This window comes from Schistocerca gregaria, chromosome X, assembly GCF_023897955.1.
Source record: "Schistocerca gregaria isolate iqSchGreg1 chromosome X, iqSchGreg1.2, whole genome shotgun sequence".
NCBI lineage: Eukaryota > Metazoa > Arthropoda > Insecta > Orthoptera > Acrididae > Schistocerca > Schistocerca gregaria.
Window position 1 is genome coordinate 249,586,727 of NC_064931.1, and position 19,326 is coordinate 249,606,052.

Below are 19,326 nucleotides of genomic sequence, written 5' to 3' on the forward strand. Positions count from 1 at the left end.
TTATTTTTGGTCCCATATTGGGTTTGACCTAAATCTTGGAAATTTTTATGTAGTGTTTCTGGACATGATTACATTTTAATGTAATCTTTCTCTATAAAGTGCAATGCACATGGTGTGAAGATACTGAAGATTTGTGGTTGTGCTTCTGGTCCATACACATATTTTCAGTGTTGCCAATTATCTCCTGCAAAATACCCCAAACTGTGATAGAACCCCCCCCCCCCCCCCCCCCCCCCCACTGTATGTAACTCTAGCTGGAATGCACTGTTGGGCCACTCTTTCTGCTTCAGACCGACAAACAGGTGTCGTTATGGTGCCAAACATCTCAAGTTTAGATTCATCTGTGAGTAACACTTTCTTCCACTCTTCATGTGTCCATTTACTGTGTTCCCTGGCACATTTGAGCCTCTTAATTTACAGGCTCATTGCCACAAATCATTTCAAGCTGGCATCAGTCTCCTTACTGTTGTGACTTATGTTTTTCTTGTCTGTTTCTACCAATTCTGCATGAATCTGAAACAGCAAAAATTTTTCATTTAATTAATAATTCGTTAGTTATCTTACTAGGTGGTCCTGGTCATTATTGAACCTTATTGTTGCCAGTTATATTGTGACAGTGAAGAATGCATGGCACTCATCCTGAATTCATTTTACAATTTGTAAAGGAAAGCACATTAACTCTGATGTTTACTAATGTTGCACTATTCCTTTACTTCCTCAATTATAGCCATGATACCTAAAGGAAATAGGATGTAACGTATTAGGTTTATTGAAATAGAGCTGTAAATCATCAGATGAGAACAGCTGTTTTAATACTTCAGAAAATGCATTTTAACATCAATGGTTTCATTTAATCTATGTCTCATGTATCAATTTTGCTCATAGATCACTGAATGTAAAGTAAAACAGATTACCCAAAAAAATTATGTTTTTAACTAGTTTCACTGTGGCATCCAGGATTTTGGATCACCATAAAAGGAAAATAGGATGTGTTGTTAACTGCGCTGTTTCATCTTGCATTCAGTGATGGTCTATTACCGAAACTGGTAGATTACATGTCAGACTGTTTATAGATAATATGGTCATACCGATTTGGCTGTCTTGAGTCCAGTTTGATTGTAGCTGTTCACATTGAAATACCAAACTGCTTTCCCTACTGTTTTCATCCCATGGGAAGAGGAACAAGCCAAAAGACTGCAAACAAAACTGTTCATTGAACACCTGACATGCACTAGAATGTATGGAGATATTGAGTGATGGTGTAATCATTTTTCATATCGCAAATAGAGAAATAAATGAATTTAAAAACATGTGAACTATGACAGTGTACTGTGCTGCATTCTAGAGTGCTCCAGACATGTGAAAGTCTGGGTGACACGAAAATGACTGTTAATCAGTATGTAACATTGTTACAATGTACAAGGAGTTACCTTTAAAGAGGCCATCAACTCCAGAAGCGCTAAGAGCTAGTCTACCATGGTGAGTGTAAATTTTTTCCATGGGGTGCAAAAAGTCAGACAAAAGAATACATGCAGGTGTTCTTATCTTAGCTTTTGAACGAAATTTTCTCCCAGAAGTTCAGTTCTAGTGTGTGACATGAAACCTTCCAGCCCACTGTTCATTGTTATTTGATAGTACTTTTTTGGACATGTCATCTTGCTGACACAAAAGGTAGAAACTGTAAATTTACTTAATGTTTATCCTTGCCAACTGCTTTTGTAAATTGTACTAAATGCCATAGTCCTGTTTACTGGCTTACCCAGTACTTGAAAATATAAGAAAATACAAAAATATGAGACAATGGCAACCTCATTTTTGTGAGGCAAGGGAAAATGTGAATGGATGCATCTGGTCAGTATAACCTATCACCCTGAAGTTCATGTTACACCACTACCTTCTATAAACCAAGAACATGCAACCAAAATGAAAAATGTTAATGTCCACCCACTGCAATTTAAAATCTTGTAGCCAGCAGGAGCCACCCACTGGATAAAGCAAAAATGCTTCATATCCCTCACATTACAAAAAGAAAACACATTCTACAGGGTCTTCCTCCCAAAATAAAGCTGACAGATACTAGTCATTGGTTAGATACTTTCAGTGATATGAACAAATGTCATGCAATCTTCTTAACAAAATGTACAGTTACAAAAAGTTAAGGAAAAAATAGAGAGAAAAAGGAATAAGAAAAGAAGTAATACATTGGTTATGATGGAACTGAAACCCTACTTAACAGAAGCATATGTGGACACAAAGCCTACCACACAGGAGGTACTGGAATATCCTGCAGGTCAATGTATCACCTTCATCTTTGCTGACAGCGCCAATACCTTTTCAGTGCTTTTACAATGGAATTGTTGGGGCACCTATTGTGAACTATAAGAAATTTGACAATTACACACACTAGTCAATAGCATGCATAGCAATACAAAAATAGGTTTTTGAAGCCCATCTTTTGTCTCCTAAGAGTATAAAGTGTATGGTAAAAATGGAATAAAATTGGAACAAGCATCTGGAGGTCTCTGCACACTCATAAAGTCACAACTTGAATGAACAAATATTTTATGAATGCTACACTTGGAGCAGTACATATCAGAGTAAAATTAAGTGTAATGACAATCTAAAGTAATTGCATTTGCAATGACAGATTCCATACAGAGAGAGATGAAAGACCTAATTAAAGTTCCCTTTCATTTTCTTTGGGATTTTAATGCCCAAAATCAGTGAAATTACTTTCAGAAGGAAACTAAGAGGAAGATTTTTAGGCCTTGATCACTTCCCATGGCTCCTATTTTGCAATACATTTGACAATCTGCACCCTTTACTTTGCATCTACTGTCAAATGAAATGCTTGTGACTTCCTTTGTGTTAGTGATCATTACCTGATTTTTATTGGTCCCAAATTTACACCACACAGTTTGTCACTACAAAGAGATAGGAATGCTTCCATCACTAAAGCGCAGATCACAATAATTACAGAGAAGAATCAGTGAATTACTACAAGGCACAAGAAATAATGGAGGTTGTTTGCTGTGATATCACTCTTCAGGTCATCATAGATTGAAATGTGTTCCATTGTGGTGCAGGTAGATTTCAGAGGCCATCAGAGAATGAGAAAGGGCTCTGTGATGACGTTGGTGCCACCCTCTAGTGAAAACATAATCTCATTCAAAATGTCGAGAGTGTCTCTTTCTGAAAAAAGAGAAAAGGAGTGACCGGTTTCTTCAATGGCAGTACGTACCCCATCTTCACAAGTGTGGGCCAGTTTAAGGCAGATTAATTTCAAGCCACTGATAGAATCCAGGGAATTCTCGAGGAAGGGGGATAAGCATCCAGTTCCTCTGACATTGCTGAACTTCCAGCAATATATTGTGCAGAAATTTCAGCATTTAACAATTACAGTCCTACTTTCACTAAGTATTGCCTTTTAGCAGAATCTAATAACAAATCTCTCTCAAAAGGCCTAGAAACATTGGAGATAAATGCTTCATAAAAATGTAGGGTTATTTCCCTGGGACCAGACACAGCTAATAAAATGATTATCTTTGTGAACTACTAAAATTAATCTTTTAAAAGTTAACAAGGTTTGGCAAGACAGTGAACTTCCATCGCAATGGAGAATATTAAAACACCTATACCAAAGCTAGGACAACACTTAAAAACAGGAAATAGATGCAGACCAATCAATCTAACAAGTAACTTGTGTGAATCATTGGAACAAAGAGTTCATATGCAGCTTAGTTTGTGTTCTGAATATGGAGCTCTCCTTTCCCAGTTCATTTGCAAATTCTCAAAACCTCAAACTGCTACTGTTCTCACAAAACTAGTTCACAATTATGAGACCACTGTACACCACTGACATTTTATTGCACTTTTTCATTTATACAAGACATAAGATAATAGGTAGTGGAATCACATTTCATCAGCTCTGAACAAGTGGGGTTTCTGATGGAATTTACCTGTTTTCATATAGAAATTCACTTAAATTGCTTACCCTCTGGTTAAAATATTTCAGAAAGTTGCGTGGTTGGTGCCAGCGGCCAGTCAGTAATAGTGAGTCCAAGAGTGCCATGTGCTCACTGTGTTGTTGTTTCATAGGTATGGGCAGTGCCTTGGGTGAAGCATGGCGAATACAATGCTGGCAACACTGCGCATCCCCCCCCCCCCCCCTTCCTTCTCGACCACTGACATGTCAGTCAGAGTAATCTTAAGTGGAGTATACTTAATGGTGTGCACAGCCCTTAGGAACAAATGTGTGAGGAAACTGGAGTTCTACAGGGCTCAGTTTTAAGTGCTATACTCCCTGCAATTGCGATAAATGGTGTAGTTGAGTGCAGTTACACCAGAATTATATGCTGATGGTATTTGTTTATATTATAGTCCTGTGTCATTCTGTACAGAGATGTCAACTGCAGACACCTATATAGAAGATCAAAAAATGGGGACAACTTTGTGTACCGAAAGATTTTAATATTTATACTGCAGCATTAATATCAGTCTGTGGAGCACTACAAAATGTAAAGACTTTCCCTCAGTGGAATTTCTTTATATGCACCAACTTCGTGAGTGCTTTGCAAGCAATAGGCGAGCATTATAACGAGATCCTCTGATCTCCACCATCCATGACCAATTGCAGGTCCTATGCAATACAGAAACGTTCACTGCTTTTCTCTGGACACTGCCAGGTCAGCATTCAAAGTTATGAATTGACAGGATAGGCAGTTACATTTTCTCCATCTCTGTTACTTGTTCAGCTAGTTTGTCACTGACTTAAGGATACACATCCATTGCCACATCATGCAGTAATAGGAAGGAAAAAGATATCACATACTCCATTAAACTATGGACCATTAAACATACCAAAAGTTGGGGCAGATTTTGCTATGAAGCTTAGAAATTGAAAGTATTAGCTTACGCCATCTCAGAATGGGACATACTGAAGTAAATTTCTAAAAGGTCAGGAAGAAACTGTCCTGTATCTGTGGATAAACACTAACATTTTGTGACATACTACAGGACTCTGTGTACTCAAGATCTGTGGCATAAAATGGATATAAAACATGGTCAGATTTAGTGGGTGATTAAAGCTTGTTGCAGTATACTCTTCCTTGTCTGTGTTTAAAGACAATATCATGTCTGCTTTAGAGTGTAAGTGGGTCTCACCAAAAACTTAACCCTGAGGGGCCACCCAGTTTGTTTTTCACACCTGAACCTGGTATGGACAACATTCTGTATCTTTCACATATATGTAGTTAGCACCACATGCTCACATACAGTCATTTTAATTTTTATGACTGCCTGTTGTATGTTCTCAATGTTGAATTTTAGTGGGCTAGTAACCCTTTTCATGTGCCTAGTAAAGAATGTTAATATTATTTTAAGAAATAAAACAGCCAGCTGCTTCAATTAATGTGATCCACTGCTTCAGAACTGAGCAACCAGCAAAATGGATAACATAATGTAAATATAACAAAGGTAAAACTTAGGCTTGTGCCTATATTTTCAGACCCAGAGGATCACGGGACTAATGACACATCTATGTATATGGTTATTCTACAATTCACACTAAAGTGCCTTGGAGAGGGTTAATCAAACCATTTTCATACTACTTCCATGTAGTTGCATCCCTTCATATTTACCACCATCGACAACAAATCTAGAAGATATTGAGGGTATATAATTACTCAGATAGCAAAACTATTGGGTTTAGACTGATCAAAATTTTGGCAAATGTCACAACTGAGATAATCCTAATGAATATAAATCGAGCAATAAGAAGTTGCATAGTGCCATTAACTATTGTGCATTTGCTTTTGCATTGGCATATTTTTTAGGAAAAACTTCAGAACATAGAGAAAAAGCTTTCACAAATACAACTAGGAAAATGCAGACACCTTGAGCTGCACTATAACTAAATTCTTAAACAAAGAGTTACAGAATACAGTAATGACAGAGGAATAACTAAGTCTATCTGCTTAGACAGATGATGTGAACAAAGAACGAGTGAATGGACAATTTGAGACCCAAAGTGACTTATTCATTGAGTACAGAATAAGATAGTGAGAAAGGAAACACATTTTAATCCACTGAAACATGTTAAACTGAAGTTTAAACATCGCAGAATATTCCTGAAAGCCTCTGAACACTGAAATTGGAATGTTAAATAGAAAGTAAATATTTGTCATGAATTCCACTCGTTTCCACTAACTTGGCATTTGGTTCAAAAAGTGTCCAATTTACAGTAAATTTTCAGATATTTTGTAGACATCTGAAAAATAGTCATGAAAAAACCCATGCTAAGAACAAGAACCAGAACAGATTGAGCGGGCTGGTATTGCTGGCAACAGACTGATAGTTACATGTATTACCACATACTAAAAATGCAGTCCAAGGCATAACTCAAAACTTCTCCAGCTGTTTGAATTATTTAACGGTGCCGTCATCTGTTATCTCAATTTGTGTATAATTATATAATTTTAGCCAGAGTCCATTAAGTATGTAAAACAGAACTATACATTGGGTGCATTAATATCACTTACAAATTTAACACTGGCACATGTTCCAGCTCTTGTACAGGATGTCGCAATGAAAATAAAAAAATGTTACATGAATGGTGCAGCTCAAGCACATCAGTTACATTCCTAGAGAAACACTTAATGATAAATGCGTTACACAAATATGTAAGAAAGGCCAATTTCATGGCCAACACATTCCTGTGACTACACTCATTGGTAGTGTCAGATGTGGTGCCCATCTGTTCAGATAAAGTGTGCACAGAATGCTTTGGAAATTTCCTATCGTTCTTTTTTCAAATGTTGTTTAGTTTATCAGTAATAAAAGCTTTTCAGGACCAGTAATATGGGTGTGAATGTTTGTAAAACTCTAAATGTTACTTCAGGTGATCCAGTCTCTTGGAGTCACAATGCAAGAAAATATTTTCTTACCATATTATCATACCACTATGGAACTTTGAATTTCAAAACACAGGAAATCTACTCCTACAGAAGGAATCATTTGTGCAATTGCATTTATGGCAGTCAGCCAAAACCAAAATGGTGTGCAAAAGTGTCACATAACAGCAGAGCTTGTCAAAACTCCCTCTGGCTAAAGGAAGGTAACTAGAATTACCTGTGGCTTCTGCCATGTACATTACAAAGATGGCACACTCTTATCACAGAAACTGTCAGCATCCAATTAACATAAAAGAAATTTCCGATGTGTGTTATAGGCAAGCTTGCACATCTCAACTTACACATTAAGTAGTTTCTCAAGGGCTTGGCCTATCACAGTCCTTAACATAATGACTTACTGTTGGCAGATATGTTACAGTGTGTTAAATATTTAACAATGTTATGTATGTAACACTGTGCATTGAAATATTTCATAATGTAAAGTTACTTTGCTGAAGATAACCATAATAGTTTCCAGTATAGGTTTGACATGTTTCTGTTTCAGGTTGTAACAACCCAGTGCTGGATGTACTATATGACCAGTATGGCTTTCAGTTGGTCAGTGGTTGTGTCAGAGATCAAAAAGATGCCTCCAGACTTGTCACCAACTTTATTGTCCCACTTGTGTATAATTTTATATATGTCCCTTTCATGGCTTAATGGTTTTTATCGTGTAACAATTGCTTTAGTTTTTGTTGAGGACTTCTCAAATCTTCTAAAAGAGGTAAGTCTCTAATTCTAACATTTATTCCATTGTAATAGAAAAACAAAATGTAGGTGATTTCTTATTTGTTTAATGAACTAGTGAATTTTTATGCCTGATGAAACTTAAAATGTCAGTGCTGTCAGATGGCTATGTTAAAGAAATTTCAGCCTGCATGTAGTTTAGATTGTCACAAACTTAGGTAAATCTGTAACCTAAGCCATAATTGCTGTAATGGCTTTGCCTATTCTGGGCTGCTACACGTCTGGATGGGTGAGAGAAATGGTGAGCGAGAATAAATTTATGGTGGGATACAGTCACAGTGGCCGTACTGGCAGGTGTTCATTGTAGCAGCATTACACACAATTCTGGATGTCCTGACAGCCTCACTGTGCTAGAAAATGCAGCCAATAGTGGAATGCATCTAGATGGTGATCCACCAGCAATGTGCATTACCTTGGTCATATCATCAGCTACTAAAACATCGAGCAGCCCACCCACAGGTGACACTGTGCGTGCCGCTAGGGATGAAGAGTCTTTGTATCTACGCAGCCTTGCACTTTCTCTTAGGCACCATATCATGTGCAGTAGCAGACAGCAGATGTGAATTGCACAGCAGAAATGCCACCACTATCCTGCATACTCCCTCCCTCCCTCCCTCCCTCCCTCCCTCCCTCCCTCCCTCCCTCCCTCCCTCCCTCCCTCCCTCCCTCCCTCCCTCCCATCCAGGGGGCCAACATTCCCTCTTGTGGGTATGTGTGTGGTGTGTGCGGGGGTCCCTGAGCTACTGCACTTTCCTTCCTTTTTCCAGACTGCGTTACCAACCCTGTTCCTTTACTTCCCTGTCCTTGCTCCTTTCCCTCTTGGTGGACTTCTTTATATTGATCTGGCTATCCTCCCAGCTTTGTTTCAGTATTTGCTATTTAGTTAGCTGTTTCCCTCTCCTTTTTGGCGTTTTTGGTTCCCTTGGGATTTGACCTCCATTTCCAACATTTCCCGTTCAGTGTGAGCCATTTGAGGATGAACTCCCTACCTAGTTTCCATGGTGCAGGTTCCTCTCCCCTTCCCCTCCCTTTTCCCCTTTCACCCTGCCCCCCCCCCCCCCCTTCCTGCTAGGTCAGCAGCATGGTAGCCAGTAGTGTGGTGGGGCTGTTAAGTACCAACTTGACTGAGCCCCTTGATGACACAGGGGTCACACTGCTAGTATGTGAGCTGTTAAGGCCTTGTGTATGCTAAGGAGTTGATACTCATCACTTTGAGGCATCAGAACTCCTGGCAATGCCCGCCGTGCCAGATGGCCCTTGCTGTGGCTTGATGGTGCCCACAGGACGAGCCCCTGATCGGAGTGGGTGGTACTAGGGTGGATGCCTTGCACATGATATGACACAGGCTTCAACATCCTGGCCATTCTGTGGCCATCTCTGAGTGATAGTAGACATTACTCTCCACCTGATCCTTTGGCCTTCCCCTCCCTGGCCACCCTTTGGGAAGAGGGTCAAGCTCGCCAGCTTGGGTTGAAACCTTTCCCTCAATACCTGGACCAAGCCTTTTTCGTGGAGACGAGAAGTATGGTGAAGTGGAATCCATGAGTAAAATGCAGTTTTATTTTTTGCTCTCACAGACATTTTCTGCTGCCCAATCTGCAGCCCTTTATGCTTGTGACCATCTTGGTTACATCCCATTCTGTTGCACCCCACCAGTCTTTCAACTCGGTACAGGGTATCATTTTCCATCTGGTTCTTCTCCAAATTGATGAGGAAATCGTGCAAACCTTGAGCGGTGAAGAGTCCGATTTACCCACTGTGTACAGCGAGGCCATAAAAACAATCACACCAATGCAGAAGCCTTTATCTTGGCGTTCGAGGGGATACTCTCCCACAGAAGGTAATGGTAATGGTGATGGTGTATTGGTCTGATGTAAAACCTTACATTCCATCACTGATGACGTGCCCAAAACGTAGGCATTTAAAGCATGTCCTGCTGTGCCAATGGTCGCCTCTGCTGTGACTGTGGGCGCCCCCTCCATGAGAGGAGTGCCTGTGCTGCCCCGCCAGTGTGCATCAATTGTAATGCGTAGCATCCTCTACACTCACCAGCATGCCTGGGATGTACATGGAAGAATGACGGATTCAAAAGTACAAGACTTTAGATCGACTTACCTTCACCGAGGCTTGTCGAAAGTATGACCGGTTCCATCCTGTGCCTCTAACTTACATTTTTGCTTCAGTTATGTGCATTCCCCTTGTACCCCCTCCTCTTCCAAGCCCCACCCAGTTTGCCCCACACCTTCACCCTCACCCTCTCCCTCTCCCACTCCCCCTCCCCATCAGTACCCATACCCACCCCCTTCAGGTGTTGCTCCGCCTCCTCCACTGGAGAAGTGTTCCCCTTCTTTAGCAGCCACCAGTATTGGAGCTTGCTCCCCAGGACTTCTCTTCCTGGCACCCCCGTGAAAGGCAATCTGCAGCTCCACATCGGCCGCGTGATACGCAGTTGGTGGGCCCCAAGATTGCCAGGTGTCATTGTATGCCGGACATCACTACAGTCTGCCCTTCTCTTCCTTCACAAGAGAAGCAGCAGAAACACAATAACAAGGGCAAAGCCAGTCTCGTACCATCTGACGTTCCACCTTCCCCCCCTCCAGCCAATGAACAAACAGTCTGCCCCACCTATATGGACATTACCCCATCCTTATTAGTGATGGATGGCGACTCGGCAGCATGACCGGCTTCGGTCTGTTCACTTCTCATTTGGACTCCAGCTTGAGAATCTTTAAGTGGAATTACAATAGCTATTTGCGTTACCTCCAAGTTGCAGCACCTTTTTTCCTCCTATTCTGCTGCTTCCATTGCTCTCCAGGAGACCAATTTTCAGTTCCTACTCACCCACACTTCATGGGTTCCATGCTTCGTCAGAACCGAATTGGCCCATTGTGAGCTTCTGATGGTTTTCGCATTGTTAGTAAATGGGTTCTCATCCATACCACCCTGGAAGCAATTACTGTCAGGGTCCATCTGGCCACTACAATATCAGTAATCTCTATCTCTTGCCTGACAGGCCACCCACATCCCTTGCCCTAACCACGCTTAAACTACTCCCTTCTCCCTTTCTGCTTCTAAGGGATTTTAATGCCCACAAGCCTCTTTCGGGGAGTCAAGACTGCTGCCCTGGCCAGGACAGTTGAAGATGTTCTGGCAGGGCTTGTCTTCTGTCTACCAAATACTGGTGCTCCTGCACACTTCAGTGTGGCACATGGCAGTCTCTCTCTGCCATTGGCCTATCCATCTGCAGTCCCAGCCACCTTCCCTTCATTCAGTGGGGTGTCCACGGTGACTTATGTTACAGCGATCATTACCTGACAGGTTTGAGCTTCCTTCAGTGTATCTGTCATCCTCCCAGGTCAGCCTTCTCTAAAGCTGATTGGGGTGTCTTCTTCTCTACCAACATCCCCCCTGTACTACCACACAGTAGTATTGATGAGTCTACACAGACTTTGGCTGCCACCATTCATGCCACAGCTGTTTCAGCCATCACTTCTTCCTCAGGTCCCCCCCCCCCCCCCCCAATCAGATGATGGTCCCTTGGTAGACTCCAGAAATACCTGTGGCCATAATACCACTGCTGTGCTCTTCAATGCTCAGTGGCACCATTCTACTGCTCTTCTTCTGACCTCTGAACGATTCTGCACGCAGACCCGTTACCTAATCAAATCTCAGAAATGGATTTTCTGGGAATGATATGTTGCTGCCATAGGACCATCACCCCCTCTTTACATGTCTGGGTGAAACTGCAGCGAATTTTTGGCCATCGTTGTCCTACCAGCATTGCAGGAATTTCTGTGCATGCTGTTGTACTTACCCATCTGGACTTTGTTGCAGAGTATTTCGCTCAACACTTTGCGCAAGCATCTGCATCAACTCAGTATCTGCCCACGTTCCTTCTCCTGAAAGATCACTCGGAACGGCTGCCTTTGTCTTTAGTTTCTTGTTGCTTGGAGCCTTACAATGCCCCATTTAGAGAGTGGGAATTCACCAGCACCCTTGCCCTTTGTCCCGATATAGCTCCTGGACCGGATTAGATGCATAACCAAATGCTCCAACACTTATTGCTGGCTGGCAACCGTTGCATAATGATGCTTTTCAACCATCTGTGGAGTGAGGGGGGGGGGGGGGGGTTACTTCCTACCCAGTGGCAGGAAAGCATTGTTAGTCTGGTGTTGAACCCTGGGAAGCCGCCTCTTCAGTTGGATAGCTGCCATCTAATTAGCCTTACCAACACCCTCTGCAAGCTCCTTGAATGCCTGGTGAGTCAGCGGTTGTTTTCGACCCTTGAGTCCTGCAACCTTTTGTCATCAACTCAAGGTAGTTTTTACTGTGACTGCTCCACAGTGGATAACTCAGGCCACCTGGAGTCTACTATGCGTCGGGCTTATGCCCATCGGCAAAAGCTCATTGCAGTCTTCTTTGACTTGCATAAGGCCTATGGCACCTCCTGGTGCCATCACATTCTCACCTTCCTTCACTACTGGGGCCTTCATGGTGCTCTGCCCGTTCTTATCTGTAACTTTCTTGTCGTTCTTTCCGGGTCCAAGTTGGTTCCTCCTGCAGCACTTTCCATTGGCTAGAAAATGGGATTCCAAAGGATTCTGTGCTGAACATCCCTCTTTCTCGTCACCATTAATGAACTGGTGGCAGCTGCTGGGCAGACTGTGCCCCCCTCTTTGTATGCTGACAATTTTTGAATCTGTTGCTTCCTCTGTCATGGGCACTGCAGAACGCAGTCTTCAGGGGGCAATCTACCTGGTGTAATCTTTGGCCCTCTCCCATGGCTTTCAGTTTTCAGTGGCCAAGTTGTGCGTAATGCATTTCTGCCATTGTCATACAGTCCATCCCTATCAAGACCTGTTCATTGATGGCCAGTCCCTCGAGGTGATGGACACCTATCACTTCCTGGGTCTGCTCTTCAATGCCTGGTTGACATGGCTCCCTCGTCTTCACCAATTGAAGAGGGCATGCTGGTTACATATCAATGTTCCAGATGTCTGCAATACCACCTGAGGTGCCCCCCCCCCCCCCCCCCCGTGGGTATTTCCCCCTCTGCGGGTCTGGGGTAAGAATAGGCCTGAGGTATTCCTGCCTGTTGTAAGAGGTGACTAAAAGGAGTTTCAACCATTTCGGCCTTCAATGTGATGGTCCCCATTGGGGTTTGACCTCCGTTTTTCAAAATTCTACAGAAGTAAGAGCCTTTTGGGGAAGGACACCATACTTAGTGAACTGAGGACCGTTGATACACCAAGACATTGACGCTAATCGTTGTAATGGCATCGTAACTGCACCCACTGTTCATCAATTTGGGCCTAAACTCCTGATGGGTTGCACAGGTTACGCCTGTTGTGCATCCCCATCTACACCTTCGATCATGGACTTCCCATGGTACCCGAAATACAGCACGGTAGCCAGCCTGTTGTGGTGGGGTCGTCATGTACCCTCTAGTTTGAACCCCCCTGACAACACAGGGATTGTACTGCTGATACCTGAGCTGCACCCTCCCCACGTAAGCCAAGGAGTAGATGCCTGTCAACCTGGGTCATCAGGACTCCTGGAAACGGTCATCCTGCCAGGTGGCCCTTGCTGAGGCTGGGTGGCGCCAGTGGGGAGAGCCACTGGTCGGAGGGGGTGGTATCGGGGCAGACGTTTCGCAGATGAAACGTCAACATGCATCAGGTCACTCTGCAGCGGCGTCTAAGAGGAAAGGCTCTGGCTCTGTCTCTGGTTCTGGCACTTCTGCCTTTTCTCCTTGGCCACTCCCTGGGAGGAAGGACAGGCCTGCTGGCTTGGGGCGAAATGCTTCCCCCGCTATTTAGTCTGTTCTCAGACCGATGAGGGGACGTTTGCCACATCAAAGCCCATGTTCTTCGTACAGCACATCGAGGATATCTTAGAAGAAATCGAGGCTCTTAGTAAAATGCGTTTGGGGTCCATTCTCATAAAGACCACCTCCGTTACAGTCAGTGGTGCTCCAGGCATGCGACGGAGTAGGGGACATCCCAGTGTCCATTGTCCCAAGTCTGGCACTCAATAGGACATACAAGATTATTTCCCATCGGGACCTCCTGCTGCAATCTGAGGAGCAGCTCAGTGCCAACCTGGAGCACCATGGTGTAAATTTCGTCCAGTGAGTCCAGCGTGGCCCGAAAGATCGTTGCGTCGACACTGGGGCCTTTATCCTCACCTTCAAGGGGAATGTTCTACAGGCTTCTGAAGTCCGGCGTTTAAAAACGGACCCTGAGCGTGAGGACTTTCTTTGGGTCCAGCCCCCACTGCCTACCATCCCTTTGACTCATTGGTCTTCCAAGAAGGCCTGAAAGAAAGTCTTTATCCCCCTCTCCACTCCGGTGCATTTCGTCTGATGCTCCATCATACAGTCGCTGCTCCTGGCCATCCTCAGTTTTGTCAGGATGCTCTGCTGCCAGGTGCTCAGCATGCCTGTCGGCAACGGACAATGCTGCCCCCTCCTGCGCGCAACTCAGTAATGTGGCCGCAGCTGGCGACGACTTGATGGAACAGGATCTGACTCTCGACAGTTGTAACGATGTTCCCTCGAAACCTGGCCCTCTGCAGATGTCAAGGTGACCATCTCTTCCCCCGTTCTGTCCCCCCTTTCTCTGACTCACTATGGCTCTGTTACATTGGAACATGAGGTATTCGATCTAATCGGGAGGAATTAAACTGCTCCTCTGCCTGCACTGTCTGCTTGTCATTAGTCTCCAGGAAACGAAGTTACACCCAACTGACCGTATTGCTTTTACCCACTATACCTCCGAGCGATCTGACCTAACCCCTGTAGACGGTATTCCAGCTCATGGTGGGTTCATGTTGCTCGTTTGGGACGGTGTCTATTACCATCCCATCCCATCTCATCCCGTCGACCACCCCACTCAAAGGAATAGCTGTCCGTATTACTCTTTCTGCCTTTACTTTTTCTGTTTGTACTGTCTACACTCCATAACCTGCAGTTAGTCGGGCTGACATGATACACCTGATTGCTCAGCTTCCTCCGCCGTTTTTGTTTGGCGACTTCAATGCCCATCATGCCCTTTGGGGTTCTCCTGCATCCTGTCAGAGAAGCTCCCTCTTGGTGGATGTTTTCCACCATGTCAATCTTGTCTGCCTCAATACTAGAGCCCCAACTTTCCTCTCGGACTCTACTCATACCTACTCCCACTTGGACCTCTTGATCTGTTCTACCAATCTTGCCAGTCTGTTCGAGTGGTATGTCCTTTCTGACACCTATTCGAGCGACCATTTCCCATGTGTCGTTAGTCTCCTGCACCACAGCCCATCGCCATGTCCCACAAGCTGGGGTGGCCTGCACCAGCTGTCGGGCATTAAGGCCTACTCCTCAATGCCTGGCCTGAATTCAGGTAATGAGGTATTTGTGGACCCTGTGGGTGTCTCCAACGCCTTTGGCCACTTTTGGCTGAGGTTTCAAGCTCTGCCCATTACCACCTGCGACGGGTCAGGCTCTTATCGCGCAGTTTCCTTTCCCTGAAAGAAAATCCACCTACCTCGTTTCTTAGGTAGTTGCTGCACTCGCCTCTCCTGATAGCAGCTACTGGAAAAATTGCAGAAAAGCAGTGTTGAAGAAACTGCAATTTAATAGCCGCTCACCGGAGGCCGCGATACATGTTTGCTGAAATACAATCTATGAGCAATCTTCCTAAATAAATTGAGTTATTGGAATGGTAGTAATTGTTTACTCAAACGAGAACGCGAAGTTGGTAATTCTATTTAAGCTCTTTATTGTCTTTAAGCCTGATCATCAGCCCGCTAATCTACGTTTGAAGAAAGTTCAGTTCACAATTCTATCCACACTCAAACCCCGCCAGAATTAGCTTTCAAAGTTACGGAATTTACTTAACTGCAACACAGACGATTTTCTAACATACACGTTTGCAGTCGATGTTCAATAATAGTTCGTTTTTTAACGTTAATGCTCGCCATAAGCACTTAGTAAAAGTTTACGAAGTACCGCCACGCTTTTAATTATTAAAGTTACTCGCGTCTTTCGCGGAACGAAAAGTCACAACTCGCTCAAACTCACACTACGCGTTACTGGACTCTTCCAGTCTCAAATCGCACAGTACCGAACCGATGAAGCCGTTTTATGACTTCATTTTACACATTATTCGCGAGGACACATCAAGCATGTCTCTTCTCGATCACAGTTCCTTCGCGACTCCTCATCCACTCGCGACTCACTCTCCTAGTCTGCTAACCGTCCTCGCATCTCATTGGCTCACACATCACACAGCCAATCAGAATTAACTCTTTGGGTGCGCCTCGCGCCAAGATCTAGCACGCACCAGTCATGACTTCTGAATCATTTACGTCATGATTTCTTGTTACACAAAATTTACTGTATAATTTAACAAACCGAAAGGAAAACTAGACTTTACTTTATTTCCAGAAATTATTTAAATACTCGCGAACGTTCTGGCTGCTTGTACAATACCATACACTCTTGGACATCCGACATTCACTAAGATGGGGAACCACTGGCGACTCTGTTCCCACGGTTACATCGTCTGAACACTTGCGAGTTCCAACCTAGATTTTATACACTTGCAAAGAATGGCGAATGTCCCTCTTTCATTCACTCAGGCACACTCATTCACTCTCACCTACTCATATAAAATAACTGTTCACAAAAATTCAAAACATTTATGGTTTTAACAAAGTTATAGGTGAATTTCTAAAAGTAAAATTCTCAAAATAAATACAAAAGCACGGAAGGTGATTTTGTTTCATAGTTGGATGGTCACTGAAGGTGATCTATACATAATGGTATTTATTTAGACTCGAAAATTGTAGAAATTTGCGTTTTCTGTAAGATTTTTCTAATTTCCAAAATATGCAGGTTTCAAAGCTCAAATTTGGATGACTTATTTTTATTCATAACAGAAACTAGTATATTAACTTTTAATTTCCTCAGGTTCCTCAGTTAGAAGTTATTAAAGATGAAAGTTCCACGTTATACACGCGGCTAGTTAGCGCACAGGTCTTACATTCTCACGGTACAGACATGCCATATGGTCGTGACGTCAGACGAACGGACACCGGTAATCTGCCCGCTACAGCACATATGCTAATCTGATGGCTACTTTACAGTCTGTCTACATTTCACAGTAAATATTTGATAGAAAACTGTGCGCTCGCACTAGTTGCGACGCCACACACCTCCTGAGGAAACTAAATTTTTTCATTCATGACAAACTTTTAGTTTTCTAAAAAAATTTCTATTAAAGATTTACTCAAACAGCTATTTAACATTTATAGTTCCTGTACATCAATCATCCACTTATACCTAGGGCTGACGACCTACAAAACATCTTATATCTAAACATGCACTTTTATCATCATTCAAAAAAATTTTTTCAGATTACAAAATTCTATTTACAAATTCCTGAAAGAGAAAACAAACCTAAATACTATCTTGATGTACGTCACACGCACACTAACACTACTATCGCTATTGTGAGCGTCACTTTTTTACCACTTACACTTAAGATTTTGATAGCACTCGTAGTTCGACCGGGTCCTGCTTGGGAGGTCCATTTCAAGTCTCGTGCTACCACCTCTGTTTACTTCGGCGCACCTGAAACATCAGCTGGCCTCAGTTCCCTTTCTAACTGCTACGTCTTAACCTACAGCAGCGATAAATGGCGCTATCTGCTTGACTCTAAAGTCTCATATTTTTGATAAAATTTACTTTACAGTATGTACAATTTTCAAAATTTTTTTTTTTTTTTTTTTTAAGTGAAAAGTGAATTGACTTTCCTAATGCAGTACCGAAGTGGCACATTTACTCTTTAATTACTTCTTCATCTCATAATCAAACAAGTTATGGTTACATAAGAAATACTAAGAAAAACAATTCCTACAAATAGTTCACAAATACATAATAAATCTCCGCCAGCACTGGTGACTCTCCAGTTCCTGTACAATACACAACAATATAAAATATACACAAAATTATCAATATTACAATTCTGTCTCCAGGCAATCTCCTGTAGTCCTGTATCATAAATTAAACACTGAAAAATACATATTTACTTATTCATTTATCAACACTACAATCCTTATACTAATCTCTACGACAAACTTGGGGAGCTTTGTGTGTCTCTGGTCAAAAATGGAATCGATGTCATGGGTACTTTCCTCATCTCACATATCTGGAGTTACTTCAATTTCTTGTCAACATCAGGTTTTCTCTAGTCACATTCGGGTTTAATTTACAACTCTCATACTCATACTTCACCCACTCAGGTTAGTATTTGTTAAAGCGTTTCCTACTAATCTGCGAAACCTCGTTACCCATACTTTCTAACATACATCCACCTCCTGAGTTACCAACGTCGCCTCAGCCCTGTTTACATTCGTAGCCTCACTTCCTTTTGTTTACAAACATCTCCTCTGTTTACCAACAAACGCCACCTCTGGTTACCAACATTAAGCTTTTTATTTACTCACCTTCGTAGCCTCACTTTTTCCTAATATCGAGCTAGCCAAACACTATGCTCATTCTTTCTCCTTTTCTCACATATTTCTCTTCATTTGACAGTCAGTCCTGCTGCACTGTCCCTTTAACTTAACTTCCTTTACCCCTTTGACAGTCAACCTTGTTGCACTGTACCTTTACTCATTTTACCACTAAATCACCTCCTGAGGCTCTGACTTCATTGAACAGACAGTTTTGCTGTACTGCTCCATTTCCTTTCCTAAACATTAGCTTAATGCTACGTCTTAACATATCGTTCTGTTACTTAACAAACAGCTTCAATGTTCGTCACCATATTTTCTGAGGCTCTTACATTTCTTAGTTATTTTACCTTTCTAAGGGCATTACTCACACCTTAGGCCAAACATTTACTTTACTGAGACTTATTACTTATCTGAGGTATCTTAATCCTTTTTGATTTTCTCTTACACTCATTCCTTACGCTTAACCTATACTGCACTGAGGTTCTTTCCTACTCATTACTTAAACACTTTATCACTTAAAAACTACGATAGAGAAGAAGGAAAGACGATAGAATTTTAGTTCTGAATGAAAGAAGAGGTAGGTTGACAATACGGAAAAGAAAGTGGAAGAAATATTGTCAAACGACTCGAGACCTAGTGCTCGTCACGCACTTAGCTCTGCAAAGAGTGCAAAGCTCTCTGAGGTAATCTACTCACTCCTGGCCACGTCTCTCTTTTGAACATATCTTTTCAAATCCACAATGTTCCTAAGCCCTAACACCTTATGTGATTTCACAAACTCCAGTCTATAAGCATTTGGGTGAGGCTTCTCTACGATTCTAAATGGGCCCACGTACTCATCGGTAAACTTCTTTGTTTCTGACGTAAGTTTCTTAGATCTTTCCCTAGTTTTCACTAGCACTAGATCCCCTACCTGAAAACTAGTGGGATCAGCTCTTGCGTCATGCCTTCTCTTTCTTTCCAGGGCCTTCTTTCTTATATTAATACGTGCCAGTCTCTCCTTCTCTTCGATGGCTATGTCTGTGAGATTTGGAAACTCGACCAGGTCGAATAAAATATTATTCGGCCTAATGTCACACATTAGCTCTACTGGTGCATATCCTGTGGCTTCATGCTTCAGATGGTTTAT

The 19,326-nt window shown here is 42.6% G+C and overlaps 1 protein-coding gene across 3 annotated transcripts in view; it reads left to right on the top strand.

Moving 5' to 3' along the window:
- The window catches only part of LOC126299027 (uncharacterized), an 84,833-nt gene that overhangs the window by 45,719 nt on the left and 19,788 nt on the right, over positions 1-19,326 (top strand). For all 3 annotated transcript variants that reach the window (XR_007552707.1, XM_049990669.1, XM_049990670.1), the window contains one exon: positions 7,456-7,674. Coding sequence is in view for 2 of the 3 variants with exons in the window: in XM_049990669.1 (XP_049846626.1) it covers positions 7,456-7,610 (155 nt within the window). In the remaining variant the exon portion in view is untranslated. The remainder of the gene's footprint in view (positions 1-7,455; positions 7,675-19,326) is intronic.